The 16,561-nt window shown below is 35.7% G+C and overlaps 1 protein-coding gene across 2 annotated transcripts in view; it reads right to left on the bottom strand.

Annotated features, from left to right (window-relative positions):
- Positions 1 to 3,203: 3,203 nt before the first annotated feature.
- The window catches only part of DOCK11 (dedicator of cytokinesis 11), a 170,884-nt gene continuing 157,526 nt past the window's right edge, over positions 3,204 to 16,561 (bottom strand). For both annotated transcript variants that reach the window (XM_058536579.1, XM_058536580.1), the window contains 5 exons: positions 9,603 to 9,813; positions 9,041 to 9,231; positions 8,493 to 8,593; positions 7,075 to 7,213; positions 3,204 to 3,517 (listed from right to left, as the gene is read on the bottom strand). In XM_058536579.1, the coding sequence (XP_058392562.1) occupies positions 3,395 to 3,517; positions 7,075 to 7,213; positions 8,493 to 8,593; positions 9,041 to 9,231; positions 9,603 to 9,813 (765 nt within the window). In that variant the 3' untranslated portion in view covers positions 3,204 to 3,394. The remainder of the gene's footprint in view (positions 3,518 to 7,074; positions 7,214 to 8,492; positions 8,594 to 9,040; positions 9,232 to 9,602; positions 9,814 to 16,561) is intronic.

The following is a 16,561-nucleotide window of genomic DNA, read 5'->3' as shown; positions in this document are numbered from 1 at the left end:
ATTGTGCATTTTAAATGGGTGAATTATATGGTATGTGAACTATATCTCAATAAAGAGGAAAAACAGAAGAGAAAAAAGCATGTTGGAATAAGTTTTAAAATGCCATACCCAGAGGCAAAATCTTTGAAGAATTTAGTCACAACTCAATCAGGAGTTGGATAAACATACACGTTTTTCTTAAAGAGTGACCATTACGTGGTTAGGGACTAGAAAAAAGCATTTATTGTAACCAGAACCAGAAAAACAAAGCGTTCTTACTGGCCAACTCCCAGGATAGGGGAACAGCCCTGTTACACAAACCCACTTGCCAGCCCCAACCAACTTTTATTCTATTCCTTTCCCTTTCTGTTTTGATAGCTGAAGTAGTGTACTGCTAGAACAATACCAAGACTGAAGGTAGTCCACCATTTTGTGGATCAGAAACCAGAAATATATATCTGATTATTAATATTTTGAAGAGTTTGGAAATTCCTATTATTCTAATACATTGCTCAGGTTCTTCATTTCAGATAAAACTAGTATTTATAATAAAAAGCTTGGGTTGTTATTATACTGACCTACTTAGTTTGATAATTAACCAATGAGTCATCTCTAGTTCTATGCATGTTGGTCAAGGTTCCAAGGCTGTCGCTACCACTGCTGCTTTCTATTTCATTTTTTAAAAGATGTTTACTGTATTTATATAGGCAGTCAAATCATATAAATATGGTAAAAACAATCCCATCTACAGACATGTGCCACTGTGACAACTGGTTACCAAGAGAATTTGCATGGAATTACTTATTTTCTCTATGGGTTATCACTGTAGTGATAAACTAACACTACCCATGGTGACTTGTTCACATTTTACAATATGTTCAAAGAGAAATAGCTTCCAGGGGAAATTGGACTCAAGCTTAACTGCAAAACAATCAGTATAGCAGAAATGTATTCTTTGATATGAATTAATTTGTAGAGGCCAAATCACTTCATGAAATTGTTAAACACATGAAGTGATATTTCACTTCATGAAATATCAACAGGAATACCTAATATATGCAATATTTCAAAACACATTTTCCTGGCTTTGTCTAGTCTAACCCACCTTGTTCTCTATAGCTTGTTGCCCTTAGTCTGAAAGTTGGTGAAATAAATCTAGTGAAATTGTGCCACAACCTGGGGAACTCATTGGCCACGGTACACAAAATTATCTTTAACTTTTCCTTTTTTCTCCTTAGCCATCAGTGAGTCATGTCCAGTCTTTCCACATAATGTCTTTTGTACTTGTCATTTCTTCTTCATTCTTGTTCCTATCTAGGGGTTTGTGGACTCATAACTAGATTATTGCAATAGCTGTCTGACTGGTTTCCATATTTCCATCTCTCTCTATCTCAAATACATCTGGCAGCAATATGAAGGATTAAATGTGTAAAAATAATATTTAATCAAGTGATCTCTCTGTTTAAAAACCTTGACTGGCTCCCCCATGTTTACTGAGTAAAGTCCAAATACTATTATCCTGGCATTCAAGACCTTCCAAAATCTAGATCCTTGAAGAAAACTAGTCTCCTCATCATCCCCCACACTTCTGCTGATTTTTTTTGGCACCTTTGCTCATGATGTTCTTTTTGCCTAGAATACCCTTTCATCTTTGAAAGCCTGTTCAAGGCTTACTTTTGTCCATGAAACTGTCCCTGAACATTACAATTCACAGTGACCTCTGATTCTTTGAATGTGATATGAGTTACAAAGAGTGTCATTTCATTTGGCAGTGCTCATATACAACGTTTCTTATTATTGTTAATTCTTGTATTATTTAATTTTGTGTATATCTTGCCTCCTCAACTAGACTGCAAGCTCCTTGAGGACAGGTACCATTTATTATACTTTAAAAAATTATCCACAGTACATGACACTGTGCTGGGGGACATGATAGGGACTGGTTATCAAGAAAAGAGCACTGGAGTTTCCCCAAGGTGCCTCATTCTCAGATGGCAGCACTCACTCTAGGTGACGGCTCCTTACACACACATACCAAATACAGTCACCTTAAAGGTGGAACTAACTCTATAGGCTACTCTAAGATATTAAGGAATTACAAACTGCCTCTGAAATACTTTTGAATCCTCTATTAAAACACAAAATTAACCTTCAGTAAATAATTTCATGCTCCCCTGAGAGCTTAAAAATGACATGTAGAGAAAAATGGCCAAGCCAGGAGTATAATCTCTAAGATTTACTTGATCACAAAGTGTTAAAAAAGCCAAGGCTCCATGCAGTCCATCTATATTTCAGTGTCTTTTTTGTCTGTAAAACAGGCTCAACTACATAAGAAAAATAAGTCTAGAACTTAAAGTTTACATGAAAGGCAGCCAAAATTATGTGGGTAATTCAAGCTAAAAAAAGTTCTTCACATCTTTGTTTCTCCTGAATTATTTAGGTAGTCTGAGAGTTTTCATAGTTCGGAATGTAATCCCTAGGTGGCAGGTGCTAAATCTGTGGCAATTACGTATACTGTCCCAAGAAATGCTGCACCGGTTGAGTTCTATCAAAACGCTCTTTAACGTTGTAAACTAAGAAAATAATCATTACAAAATGCCTACCTCAGACTCTGCTGAAGCTTTGAAATTGCATAGGATGTACTGACTGCGAATTCTCAGAAATGTTTTGTCTAGCTTTATGGATAGCCTCAGATGACGAAGCTTTGGCAACAGATGCTGCTTGCTAGGGAAGTCTATGCCACATAGGAATCCCTCGTCTTGTCTGTCAGAGAGAGATCAACCTGATTACTAGCATCATCAGATCAAAACTCAAAGGAACAGTAAGCTTGGTATTTCTATGGCTATCCTTTCCTTGTGAGATTTTCCTTCCTATATAATGCTTTTTGTTTCCTTTAGCCCAGCCTTGACTACTAGTAGGCAAGATTTCAAATTATCTCCCCAACTTGAAATACCCATGTTTTATGGAATTTTTATCCATTTTTTTCTCCAAGGATTAGTATGATAACGAATTGAGCTTCCTGTCAAGAAAAATGCTAAGTTCAAAGTATTATTTCCTTCACTTCTAATTACAAATAAGTTTTACCTTTTATTGTGTTCCATTATACAATTTTACATAGTACCATTATTATTTTAAGGGATTATTAAGCAAATTGAATTCACGTTTTTGAGCTCTACTTCTCAGTATATAGATTTACCTAAAAAAGTACAAACCAAGCACAGTGGTGCAATTTTCCAGGCACTTTCAAGTCGCTTAAATATTTACAGATATGTAAGCACCCTGTTTGAAAGCATGAAAATTTTGGTGTCAGGAGGAAAGACTCCATGTATATCAAATCTTTAAATTTTAACGTTTGCAGAGCTCCGAATATTCCTGAGAAAGGTCAGTCTCGTTGTCACTTTACATCTGCATGTCCTCATATTTCAGCAGCGTATCTTGGGGAAACATAACCTCTGTCACTCGACGTACCACTAATTGCACAAAATACATGTAATGTGTTGCTCATCCAGGGAGAGTGCATTGTATCTTCTTGTAATATCTAAAACAAAAGAAATCGGCATGTTTATCATGAAGGAAAATAGCCACTGCCAAAAAAATATGTGTATATGAAATTACAGGCATATTTCAATTTATCACTGACACTTAGCCAATTAAAATGACATAAAGCAGAAAGAGCAAAGAATAACATTACCGACTTAAGTCTTCAAAGCTGTATTACAAAGGCAGCATATCAAAAAAGCAGAAAAGATCTGGTTACTCATTAAGAAAAACAAAAGATTGTAAAATACAAAATTCAATAAGAAGTGAGAGGTAATGCAATCTAAAATATTTTTTTTAACAGATGGTCATAACAAGAGCTCTAAACAGTGGTTCTCAGAATCACCTGTGGGGCTTTTCAAACATGCAGATACTCAGGTTCCTCCCCTAGAGACTTGGGAAATAATATTAAATGAAGACAAAAGTCATAAGTGCATATTTCTAAAGATACACTATAATTACATAAGCTAATTGATACAGAAGATTTTTCTTGGAAATGAAGAGCTTCATAAATATAAAATATAAATTTTATATCTCATAAGTATATAAACATATTTTCCATATTGGTATAGATACTTTAAAAATTATCCATTTTGTGTGATCAAAAGCAACAGAGATCTTATGCTTGGGTTAGATGGAAGACAAGAAGAACATACAGATCACATCCAACCTCTTTACTATACAGTCCCAACTTAGGTCTCAAGCTTTCAATACTTGGTGCTCAAGTTAGCTCTGAAACTTCAGTATTAAGCCTGCAAGTTGTTCTATGGTGGTAGTAATGAGTCATATCATTTGTGTTGCCACAGACCATGTCTTATATAAAATCCATAAGAGAGAAATTTCCTCTTCCAAAAACCATAACTCATGACACTAACCTGAAAGCACAGTAGAGGTTTAAGAGACGACTAATTGATTATCCACACCTGTCAGAGGTGCCAAGTGAACAGGGTACCCATTGTGAAGAAAACAAAACATACCAGACAGATCCTACAATGGCCACCACCAACTCTAATTAAGAAATCTGCAATTAATAGTTTTAAGATAATCTAAGTCCCTATTAAAAAGTCAAATGCTTGAAGCAATTTTAAAAAGGACTATAAATTTGGGCATACTGTAAAAGATTACACTGAAAAGGGCAAAGGAATATCCAGGCCATATCTTTTTGTCAAGTAATCATTTATGGAGCTCAACAGAATAACTCATATTTCAGTACACAGCTACTCTTTCTTATTTTGTATTATTATATTTTCCTTTGGGAAATAATGTGTCTCAGTGTATGACTAAAAAAAAAGCTCTCTTTTATATGAGAATCTAATAGGAAATACTGATACAAAAATTCACGTAAGTGACATGACATCCCAAAAGTAAGGCACGTCTGAATATGATGCATTGTGACAGGACAGCTTGCATAAATATAAGCCAACAGAAACTAAGATTTTTCTTGGTTAGCTATCAATCTTAATATCAAGGGTCTAAAATATCAGTCTCTACAACTAAATAAAATAGCCATGGTTTATGGGAATTAAATGAAAGAGACAGGTGAGAAATACAACAGCACATTTGTAAAACCCAAGGTTCAGCGAAAGAAGAACTTTATAAAATGACTGTTCTAAATATCTTTATCATAGTAATAGTAGTAAACTGAATAATTTGCTTTCAATTTGAATAATTTAGAGTGCAAGGCTAGGTCATGCAGTTGCATGCAAATTAAATAACTGTAATATAGTACACATTGGCTTAATATGACACGTGTAAATGTTTTATATCTTTTGTGAAGGAGGAGTTTTTGCTATCTTTTCTACGGATTATGAAGAATAGAAACTCATAAACTAAACAGTTTCTAGGAACAAATTAAGTAGTCTATTTGACAAAAGTATACCTCAGAAGAGTGATGGTGAAGAAAGGTGTACCCACACCGTACTCTTGGGTTGAGCTTGAGATACAGACAATAAAGGAAGTGGAATGGTTCCCTATCTTCCTGGTCCTGATCACCTGGCTGCTTTGGGAAGGAGACAAAAAGGGCCTCTGAAAACTGAGCAGCAAAGGGATGCCTTGGAAGAGTTCGCACTCACTCCTAAGTGGGCTAAATAGAAGTAAAGATGGCAAAAAGAAGAAACCGGACACTGATTCCAGACTCCTCAAGCCAACAAAATTCCCAGACATGGAGAATGGGTGAGCAGGAGACTGGGATAACCAGTCTCATTGAACAGATGGGATAATGGAAGTCTGGCTGACTGGCTTCTCCATACTGAGAAGATGACAATGGTTGGAAAATTAGACTCCTAGTCACTCAATGAAACCTTGGGCTAATTGTAACTATATTTCCCACAGCCCTTTCTAATAGAAAGCATACAAAATAAGCTCGGAGAGGTAGAGCTTGATTCAAAGTCAACTAGCTCTTGTTTTCCTAGAAATATCTCTTCTTTTCTTTTCCCCATCATTACACCGCAGTTCTTTAGACACTAACTCTCGCTGGCATATTTGTAAGTACACCCTTTGGGTTACAATCTCACAGAGGGGAGTGCCTTCAAGCAATCACTGAAAAACAGATACCAGGACAGATGAAGTTGTCCTTTCTGGAACCAGCTCTAAGAATACGTTCCCTAAAGGGTTGTAGTTCACTCTTGTTTCCTTTAAGGAGTCTTAATTTCTTAAAAATTGAGAGTTTGAAGAGTTTCCAAAGCAAATATTTATCTTATTGGGTGTTTTCATGACTCAAGAAATGAAGGAGACTTTATGATAGGCTTAATAGGCTCAGTCATTGAGGGACCAGACTATCATACTGTGACTTTTACAAACATGTTGAAGATGTTAAAATACTTAAGTGACAATCCATATATAGAGTGGTTGTAAACACAAATTTCAAGACTCCAATACAGGAATGAAGTTTACCAGGATAATCCAGGAGTACTCTGGTTTTAAGGTAAATAGGTATATAAAAAGTCATAACTACTTAATTATGACATAATTTGGCTCTAAGTGGTGAACAGGTCTTCGCTTCTATATTTTTCAGGTTGTGTTTTACTAAGTTAGCTGTAATTGTCATTAACACTCAGTCATAGATTAAAATGCTAAGAAGTTTTATGAAAATAGAGAGTTTTGCAGGCTGTATGTGTATTAAGACAATTTCCAAATTTTGGAAATCACTCAGGATCTCACCTAAATGACAGTATCTAGTTTCTTACAGCTAATATAGGAATATTCATTTAGAGACTTGGCTACTGAGCCAATCATTTCACTTCTTTAGGACCCTTCTTCAGAGACTCTTATCCATGCTCACAGTATCAATTCAGACTTGCTCAGCTAGGCACTTCTAATGGCATTGTGGCACAAAGAACAAAATGGCTTATTACTGACAATTGCTTTAGCAATTGCTCCAGATAATTGCTTTAAATTCAATTTGTATTATGTCATTTAAGTGATTAAAGATAATATGAGCAAATTTTAAAATACAGACTGAGTAATTTCAAGGTTATGCATTTCGAACTAATAGATTTTGCTAAGGAACACTTCAGAGACCCCAGATCATGTTTTCATTTTCAGTCCCCCAATACTTGCCTGCTCATGGATAATGTCAGACAATTCTTTCACCATGTCTCTGAAATTTGACTTTAGCCCTTCATGGTATTCAATTTGATCCTCTTTAATTAGCCGCTCATTTAGTTCAAGTGCAATGCTGCAGGCTTGTATGAACTTCCTGTGGATGAAGATCAAAGATAAAAGTTCTGTTATTTATTCCTAGAAAGTCTCATTGACAATCAATTTGATATTTACTTTAACCATGGCTTGCCTAGAAGGAAGATTAGAATCCTACATTTTCTCACTGTGCCTTTGCTAATGCCACATCCTAAGTCTGATATACCTTTTCCTTTCTTTTCCCTCTGGTTTCTTACCTCCTTCAAAACCCAGCTCAAAACGTATATCCTCTAGGAAGCCTACCTGCTCAGTCATTTACTTGATATTGTATCAGCTAACGTCGTGCTAATGTTAATTTGCATCTGTAGATAATGAGTCATTCATTCCAAAGTAATTTATTCGGGGCTCATTATGTACCCAGTACAGAGCTGGGTGCTATAGGTATGAAGTATCTGCCCTGGGCTGGTAAGAGTGGGGACAGAGTTGATGACTTGTAGAAGTATTTTTCAATCATTTCATGTGCTTATGCTTAATGTCCATAATTAGAATATAGGTCTTAGGGAACAAAGTACCTCATTGCCCATTTGTTTTGTATCCCTGTCATAGCAACTAGTAGAATATTTTGATATATGGCAAGCATTAATAAATATTGGTGAATGAATGACTACTGGCTACTCTGCAACCTAGAACAGCTGATAACACACAGACAGGAAAAATAAATGAAGTAAGTCGGGAACAAATGAGTGGATAAGTTATCATCTTTCTCCTTAGTCTATTTTACTCAACTGTCTCTCTTATTCTCGATGTAAACTCTTATTATATATTAAACAGATTTTTTTTCTAATGCAAGACCATTCAGACATGCCTTAGCTTACAGGGATGCTCACTCAACACAAGACATTGCATGCTCTAGACTGGCAGAATCCAAATGGAAGTTAGGGACACGTGACAGGAGCAAGCCTATCTAACCCTCCCAACTCCACTTTTATTCCTACCCTAAATGGTGTGAAATGCTATAACACAAGGTCAATCAGGGAAAGGAGGAAATCATGTAATGAATGTAGGCTTGTGTTTGTGTCACAATATCCGAAGCAATAAAGTAAATTGGCGTATTTAATCTCTCTGGTCACTAGAACACCATTAGTGTCCTGCAGCAAGAAAGAGATCTCGCTTTTTCCTCACTACTTAAAGTACCATTAGGAGGTCACTTAAATATTGTAAAAGAGAACAGAGAAGGTCCTTTTTTGGAGGGATACTATTTGGTGAATATTTCGGTATCTTTTATGAAGAAAATGGAGTAAAAGAATAGAGGTCCAATCTGAAAACTACAAAGCACTTACCTAAACATGTCTTTCAATTCATTTACTTTCTTAGGTGGATACTTGCTGGCTTGACTGTCATTTAAGAAAGCCCTTGCATATGCTAATGGACCAGCATTTACCTAAATTACAAAAAGGTGAAAAAGGAGAGAGTTGTCAGAATGTAATCAAAAAGTAATTTTTGCATTTCTCTTTTTAAAAAAAACCCAAATACATTAAAAATCCCTATCTGAGAAACATATCTACTATTCTTACTATAAGTTTATCTGAAAAAATGATTAACTAAAGCAAATAATCTGCAAAGATGATATTCTAATAAACCAATGATTTCTGATATGCAAATATAGGGATTGGCTACAGTCAGAGGGTTTTATGTTAAAGTCCTCTGACATAACACAAAATTTGTAGAAACTGAACATTATTTCTTTATTGCATTAATAAAAAGTAATGCACAGGTTTTTACATGCAATAAGAGTATAACACAATTACAACTAATGCTTGCTCTGTGCCCTTAGGAAAGTAAGAGGAACATTAAGAAACATTTAATATATGTTTGGCAATCAACATACCTGCACTGAGACACAGCCCTGCAATTTAAGTTGGAGCTGAATCATGTCCACATCAGCAGAAGAACAAAGCTTTTGCAGCTCTGCAGTTTTATCTTTTATTTCATCAGTAGCAACATCAATTGGCTTTAAATTAATCTGCTGTTCATAGTTTATAGGGATCCTCTTCTTCACATATGGAAACGAGTTTGAAGCTATTAAAATGTTAAGATGGATTTACTATCTTAAAAAATCATTTGTTCCAACAGCCAAATTAAAGAAAAAGTCCATTAGGCTTAATTCTCCCCATCCTTTCTCTAGAAAATACTTTAGGGTACCATATAGTACCTTACTACTTCAGGATTGAGGGAGAAATTCTCTTTATGAGACACCTCAGAGCAATCATGAATTACACACGGGAAAGCTATGGTTTATAACACAGCCATGTTTGTGCAAGCTAGTGACTGAACAGCAGAACAACGAATGATTAAAATTTCAGTTACCTTTTCCTGCTGGCCAGCTGCTACTTGTGTACACTAAAAAGGATCAAGTCAAACAAGAAGTTATCATGCAAAGTCCTACTTACTAGTCAAGATTGTACGGCGTTTGCACTGTTCTTCTATACAACCTTGCTTTTTGCCTGATAATGTATAAGGAGCCTCAAAAACAAATCTGCTGATATTATGGTTTCTTTCAAACTCGGTCTTTCTCTCTGTGAGTTCTTTGTCATCAAAGTAGGGCTTCACATAAGTGACTTGGATATGAGCATATTTTGGATCAAGCTCTTTGGCATTTACCTATAAAGTAAGAAAGTTTTGTTTTTAAGTCAATGGAAGGAGAAAGGGGGTACAGGTAAGTTACTAACTCCTATGAGATCAATTGAGGAACACTGCCATTATGATTGTGTTCCCAACCGAATATACACCTGGAGGAGGTCTTTGTTCTTTTTTTAAAGATCATTTCCTTCTGATTATAAAGAAGCTACAGAAACCTATTTGGAGATTACAGAAATGTAGGAAGAAATTAAAAACTAATCCTACCACTCCGCAATGACCATTATTCACATTTTCCTATATTCACTTCCAATCTTTTTTGTACGCACATATATTTACAAAACTGAGACCAAAGTGAACACTGCTTTATAATCTGATTCCTTAAAAACATCTTAAAATGGTTAATTGTACGTTTGAATTCCACCTCAATAAAAATATATTATAGAGAGGATTCTGAGAAGATGGCAGAGCACCAGAAATCTATCTTCCTACCCATACAACAGTTAGTTACACTGCAGAATCTGTCTGATGTAACTATTTTGGAACTGTAGAGTCTATTGAAGGCTTGCAACTTCCAGGGTAAGGAATGGACAGAAAATTGCAGTTAATTTTGATTTTGGTCAATTTCAGCTCTTGGGACAATGGCAACTACCCACACCCCCACCCCTCAGCCCCATGGCAGACAATTGTGTACATGTTCCTGGAACAGTTTGTGGGAGCCAGGATGGGCAAGAAGGATCCTATCTTCCAAATATTGGGGATCAGTGCTCAGATTGCTGCTTCTGATCACAGAGGTCCAGTCAAAGGCTGTGGCCATTGTTGTTGCAAGCCCCTCCCCCTCTGGCTGAAGTGACTTCCAGGGGATTTAAAGGACTGGTACCTTTTTTGTTCCCCTTTCATTTTCCTCTTTTTCCCCTCTTGGGAGCCAGACCTTGAAGACCAGGACATTCAAAAGCCACTGCATGTATGAGGAAAACTGGAAAATCACTGCATGCCCAGGGGAAGGCACAGGCTCAGAAAAGGCCTGAGAAGACCCTAAGTTTACACCTCATGCTGATCCTTGGCACAGAGACAGCCTACAACAATTCAAAACAAAAACAAAAAACAGCAAATCCTGGGAAAGAAGAGGAAGAGAAGGGAAGGGAAAGGAGAATCTGATTTCCAGAGTGATCACATTATTAGATTCAAATGTCCAGTTTTCAACAAGAACAAAAAAATCACAAGGCATATAAAGAAACAGGAGAGTATGCCCTATTCAAAGGAGAAAAATAAACCAACAGAAACTGTCCGTGAAAAAGACTTGACAGCAAATCTACTAGAAACAGACTTTAAGACAACTGTCTTGATGGTCAAAGAACTAAACGAAGAGATGGAGAAAGTCAAGAAAACAATGTATGAAAAAAATGTCAATTGCAGGGGCCAGCCCAGTGGCATAGTAGTTAAGTTCGTGTGCTCTGCTTTAGCAGCCCAGGTTTGCAGGTTCAGATCCCGGGTGCGGACCTATGCACTGCTTATCAAGCCATGCTGTGGCAGGCGTCCTACATATAAAGTAGAGGAAGATGGGCACAGATGTTAGCCCAGGGCCAATCTTCCTCAGCAAAAAGAGGAGGATTGGCACCAGATGTTAGCTCAGGGCTAATCTTCCTAACCAAAAAAAAAAGTCAATTGCAGTAAAGAGATAGAAAATCTAAAAAGAGCCCCCCCCAAAAAAAATTCTGGAGCTGAAAAATACAACTGAAATGAAAATCCACTAGAGGGATTCAAACGCAGATTTGAGCAGGCAGAAGTAACAGCCAGCAAACTTGAAGATGGGACAATGGAAATTATCGACTCAGAGGAACAGAAAGAAAAAAGACTGAAGAGTGACAGAGCCTCAGAGACCCGTGGAACATCATCCAGCAGATCAACATATACATTGTGGGAGTCCCTGAAGGAGAAAAGAGAGAGAAAGGGGCAGAGAGAACATTTGAAGAAATAATGAGTGAAAAGTTCCCAAATTTGATTAGATATATGAATATAAACATCTAGGAAGCTCAACAAACTCCAAATAGGGTAACTCAAAGAGACTCACACTGAGACACATTGAAATCAAACTGTCAAAAGCCAAAGACAGGGTTTTGAAAGAAGCAAGAGAGAAGTACCTCGTCATATACAAGGAATCCTCAATAAGATTATCAGGTTTCTCATCAGAAACTTTGGAAGCCAAAAAGGAGTGGGCTGATACACTCAAAGTGCTAAAGAAAATAATCTGTCAACCAAGAGTCCTATACCTGGCAAAACCATCCTTAAAAGTGAGGGAGAAATTAAGACATTCCCAGATAAAGAAAAGCTGAGGAAGTTTGTTACCACTAGACCTGCCCTACGTGAAATGCTCAAGGGAGTCCTGCAGGGTGAAATGAAAGGACACCAGACAGTAACTGGAAGCCATATGAAGAAATAAAGATCTGAGTAAAGGTAAATTCATGGGAAATTATAAAAGCTAGTATTACTGTAAATGGTGTGTAACTCCACTTTTTTTGTTTTCTACAAGATTTAAGAGACTAATACATTAGAAAATTATTAGTCTAAAAGCTAGTACTATTGTAACTTTGGTTTATAAGTCTACATTTTTTTTCTACATAATTTAAGAGACTAATGCATTAAAAATTATTAGCTTATGTTTTTGGACACACAATGTATAAAGATGTAATTTTCTGTGACATCAACAACTGCAAGGAGTAGGGATGGAGCTTTTAAAGCAGCAGAATTTTGGTATATTATTGAAGTTAAACTGGTATATATTCAAATCAGAGTGTTATAACTTTAGGATATCAAATGTAATCCCCATAAGCACAAATAATTAAGACAGCTAAAGAATATACACAAAAGGAAATGGGAAACAAATTTAACCATTTCACCACAAAAAAAATCAACTAAACACAAAAGACGACAATAATGCAGGAAATGAGAGACAAAAATACTTTAAGACACATTGAAAACAAATAGCAGAATGACAGAAGTAAGTCCTTCCTTATCGGTAATTACTTTAAATGTAAATGGATTTAACTCTGTAATTAAAAGACAGAGATGGGCAGATTGGATAAAAAAACATGACCCAACTTCACGCTGCCCACAAGAGACTCATTTAAATCCAAAGAGATGCACAGGCTGAAAGTGAAAGAATGGAAAAAGATATCCCACGCAAATAGTAACCAAAAGAAAGCAGGGGTGGATATACTAATATCAGACAAAACAGACTTTAAATTTACAAAGGTTACAAGAGAAAAATAAAGACATTATATATTGATAAAAGGTTCAATACAGCAAGAAGATACAACAATTATAAACATCTACACACTAATAACAGACCATCAAAATATATGAAGCAAATATTGACAAAACTGAAGGGAGAAATAAACAGTTCTACAATAATAGTTGGAGACTTCAATACCCCACTCTCAATACTGGATAGAATACAGAAGGTAAGTAAGGAAATAGAAGACTGAATAACATAATAAACCAACTAGATCTAATAGACATATACAGGACATTCTACCCAACAACAACAGAACACACACTCTTCTCAAGTGCACATGGGACATTTTCCAGGATAGACTATATGTTAGGCCACAAATTAAGTCTCAATTGATTTAAAAAGATAGATAACATACAAAGTATCTTCTCTGACCACAATGGGATGAAGTTAGAAATCAGTAATAGAAGTTAAATGAGAAAATTCACAAATTTGTGGAAATTTTTCCTTTTAAAAAATCAATGGATCAAAGAAGAAATCACAAGGGAAATTAGAAAATATTTAGAGATGAATGAAAATGAAATCACAATATACCAAAACTCATGGGACACAGCAAAAGCAGTGTTAAGGGGGAAATTTATAGCTATAAACACTTAACATTAAAAAAACAGGAAAGATCTCAAATCAACAACCTAATTTTAACACTTAAGGAACTAGAAAAAGAAGAACAAACTAAACTCAAAGCCAGCAGAAGGAAGGAAATAAAGATTAGAGCAGAGAGAAATGAAACAGAGAATAGAAAAATAATAGATAAAAACCAATTAAACCAAAAGTTGACTCTTTGAAAAGATCAACAAAATTGACAAACCTTTAACTAGATGGACTAATAAATAAAAATATAGAACACTCAAATTACTAAAATCAGAAAAGAAAATGAGGACATTACTACCAAAATTCTACAGAAATAAAAGGATTATAAGAGTACTATGAGCAAGTGTATGCCAACAAATTAGATAACCTAGATGAAATGGACAAATTCCTAGAAACATAAAACCTACCAAGACCAAACCATGAAGAAATAGAAAAATCTGAATAGATCTTTAGATCTATTAGATCTAGTAGAATTAGTAAGGAGATTTAAAAGAGAACTTGACACCAATCCTTCTCAAACTTTTCCAAAAAAACTGAAGAGGAGGCAACACTCTCTAACTTATTCTATGAGGTTAGCATTATTCTGACACCAAAGACAGAAAAAGCCAGTAAAAGAAAACTACAGACCAATATCCCTTATGAATACGGATGCAAAAACTCTCAACAGAATACTAGCAAACCAAATTCAGCAGCACATTAAAAGGATTATACACCAGGACCAAGTGGGATTTATTCCTAGAATGTAAGGATGGTTCAATATATGAAAATCGATCAATGTAATACACCACACATTAACAGAATGAAGGGAAAAAACCACATGGTCATCTCAATTGATGCAAAAAAAAAAGTATTTGACAAAACTCAACACCCTTTCATAATAAAAACACTCAACAAACTAGGAATAAAAGGAAATTTACACAATTTGATCAAGGGCCACTATGAAAAACCCACAGCAAACATCATACTTAATGGTGAAAGCTTTTCCCTAAGATCAGGAACTAGGTAAGGAAGCCTGCTTTCGCCACTTCTATCCAACATGGTACTGGAAGCACCACTAATTGCACACATAAAAATGTTTAACACAGTAAATTTTATGTTATTGTGTTTTATCACAATAAAAAACATATTGTAGTTATTAACATGATTTTTAATGGCTGTATGGATAAACATGGTTTCTTGGATCAGTCCCTCATTAATAGGGACTTAGGTTGTTTTCCAACATTTTGCTACTGCAAATAATGCTCTGATGAACATCCTTGTATTTAAAACTGTATGTATTTTTTTCTGATTTATTCCCTAGGATAAATTCCCAGAGGAGAAGTTGCTTAGTTAAAAGATTTATATGGTTTTAAGGATTTTGATACATATTATCCAATTACCCTATAGAAAAGCTTACCAACGTGTACACCCACAAGCAGTGTTTGACATTCACAGTGTAAGAGTGGGTACTCTTGACTGCATTGATCCTACTCTATGGAGGAAGGGGACCACAGGAAAGGAGAATGGTTCTATTCCAGAGACATAAAATTATAGTAGTTATGGACTACTTCATGAAGAGTCTAAATTCCATGTTAAGAAGCTATGCTGCTGAAGATAAATCCCAGAAGTGTCCCTGTTGGAGTTTCAAACTGTGGGGCCTAATACTCTTCCCCTAGTAGGCTCTCCATTAACTCCAGATGATGCCCAGGACCCTCTTCTTTCAGTGTTCTCCTAACTAAACTTGTGCCTCGGGTGTTGGTCACTTCGTCAATATCCTTGCAATTTATGATAGTCAGGCCTTTTTGTGTTTAGTGTAGGAAACAAAAAATGAAACAAAAAAAATGAAAACAAAAACTTCCCAAGAAACAGTCCCTGTATCCTTTTCCCCTCCACATATATAGGCGGACAGACAGGGGACAGAAAGTTTCTTAGCATCTTTTAACTTCTCTGAACCCATTCTACTTGTCCTTACATAAAAATCTAAAAGCCTATCTCCAGAAACCCTAACCTTCTTTTCTCCACCATTAACAAGTTTGATTTCTCCAGAGAGGTAATTATCTGGCTAAGACAAATCACAGAAGGGAAACAAAAAAGAGGTCAAGCCTGATTTTAACCTTATAAAAGTAAAATATGTATATAGTAAAACATTTAAACAGTACACGAGGGTTTATATGAAAAATAAAAAATTTCTTTCTTCTCATGTAAGACTCTAGTCCCTCTCCTCAGGGATAACCATGGTTAACAATTTGTATGTATCATTCCAGAAATTTCCTAAGCATTTACAAGTGAATATATGTGAATATCAGTTTTTACACAAAAGTGATCATCCTATCCATAATGTCTTGCACCTCACCTTTCCCCCCCCCCATAGTATATCTTGATAGGTTCATATCAACACTTACAAATCTAAAATTTTTTAACACCTAGGTTACTATATCTATTATATGGGTAAATACCATTTCTTTAGCCATATGGACATTTAGATTGCTTCCAGGTTTTTGCTATATCAACTTTGCAGCAATGAACACCTTCATACATACATCTTGATGTGTGTATTTATCTACGAGATAAAATCTTAAATGTGAAATTTTCAGTCCAAGGACGCAAATGTTTAAAATATTGGAAAATATTGCCAACCTTCTCTTCATATTTTCTGTGTCCTTAAGCAGATTTTGTTTTCTGGCAAGGTAAAAGAGTGTTTTTAATTTTTACTTTCACACATGAAGAAAGAAAGAAGGATTTTCAAAGTAGCAGCTGTTTATTATGTCTGTTGCCTATGATGAATGACTAAAATATTGTGCATACAAATGTCAGGAGTCCAGCCGCCTGATGGTGGTTTGTCACTAGCACTTGTTGGCCAGGTTTTCTGAGGCAGAATAAAGTAGAAAATAGCATGTTGTTTGGCAAGCC

Source organism: Diceros bicornis, chromosome X (assembly GCF_020826845.1).
Source record: "Diceros bicornis minor isolate mBicDic1 chromosome X, mDicBic1.mat.cur, whole genome shotgun sequence".
NCBI classification, from domain to species: Eukaryota; Metazoa; Chordata; class Mammalia; order Perissodactyla; family Rhinocerotidae; genus Diceros; species Diceros bicornis.
The sequence above is the reverse complement of the archived record's forward strand: the minus strand, read 5'-3'. Positions and strand labels throughout refer to the sequence as shown.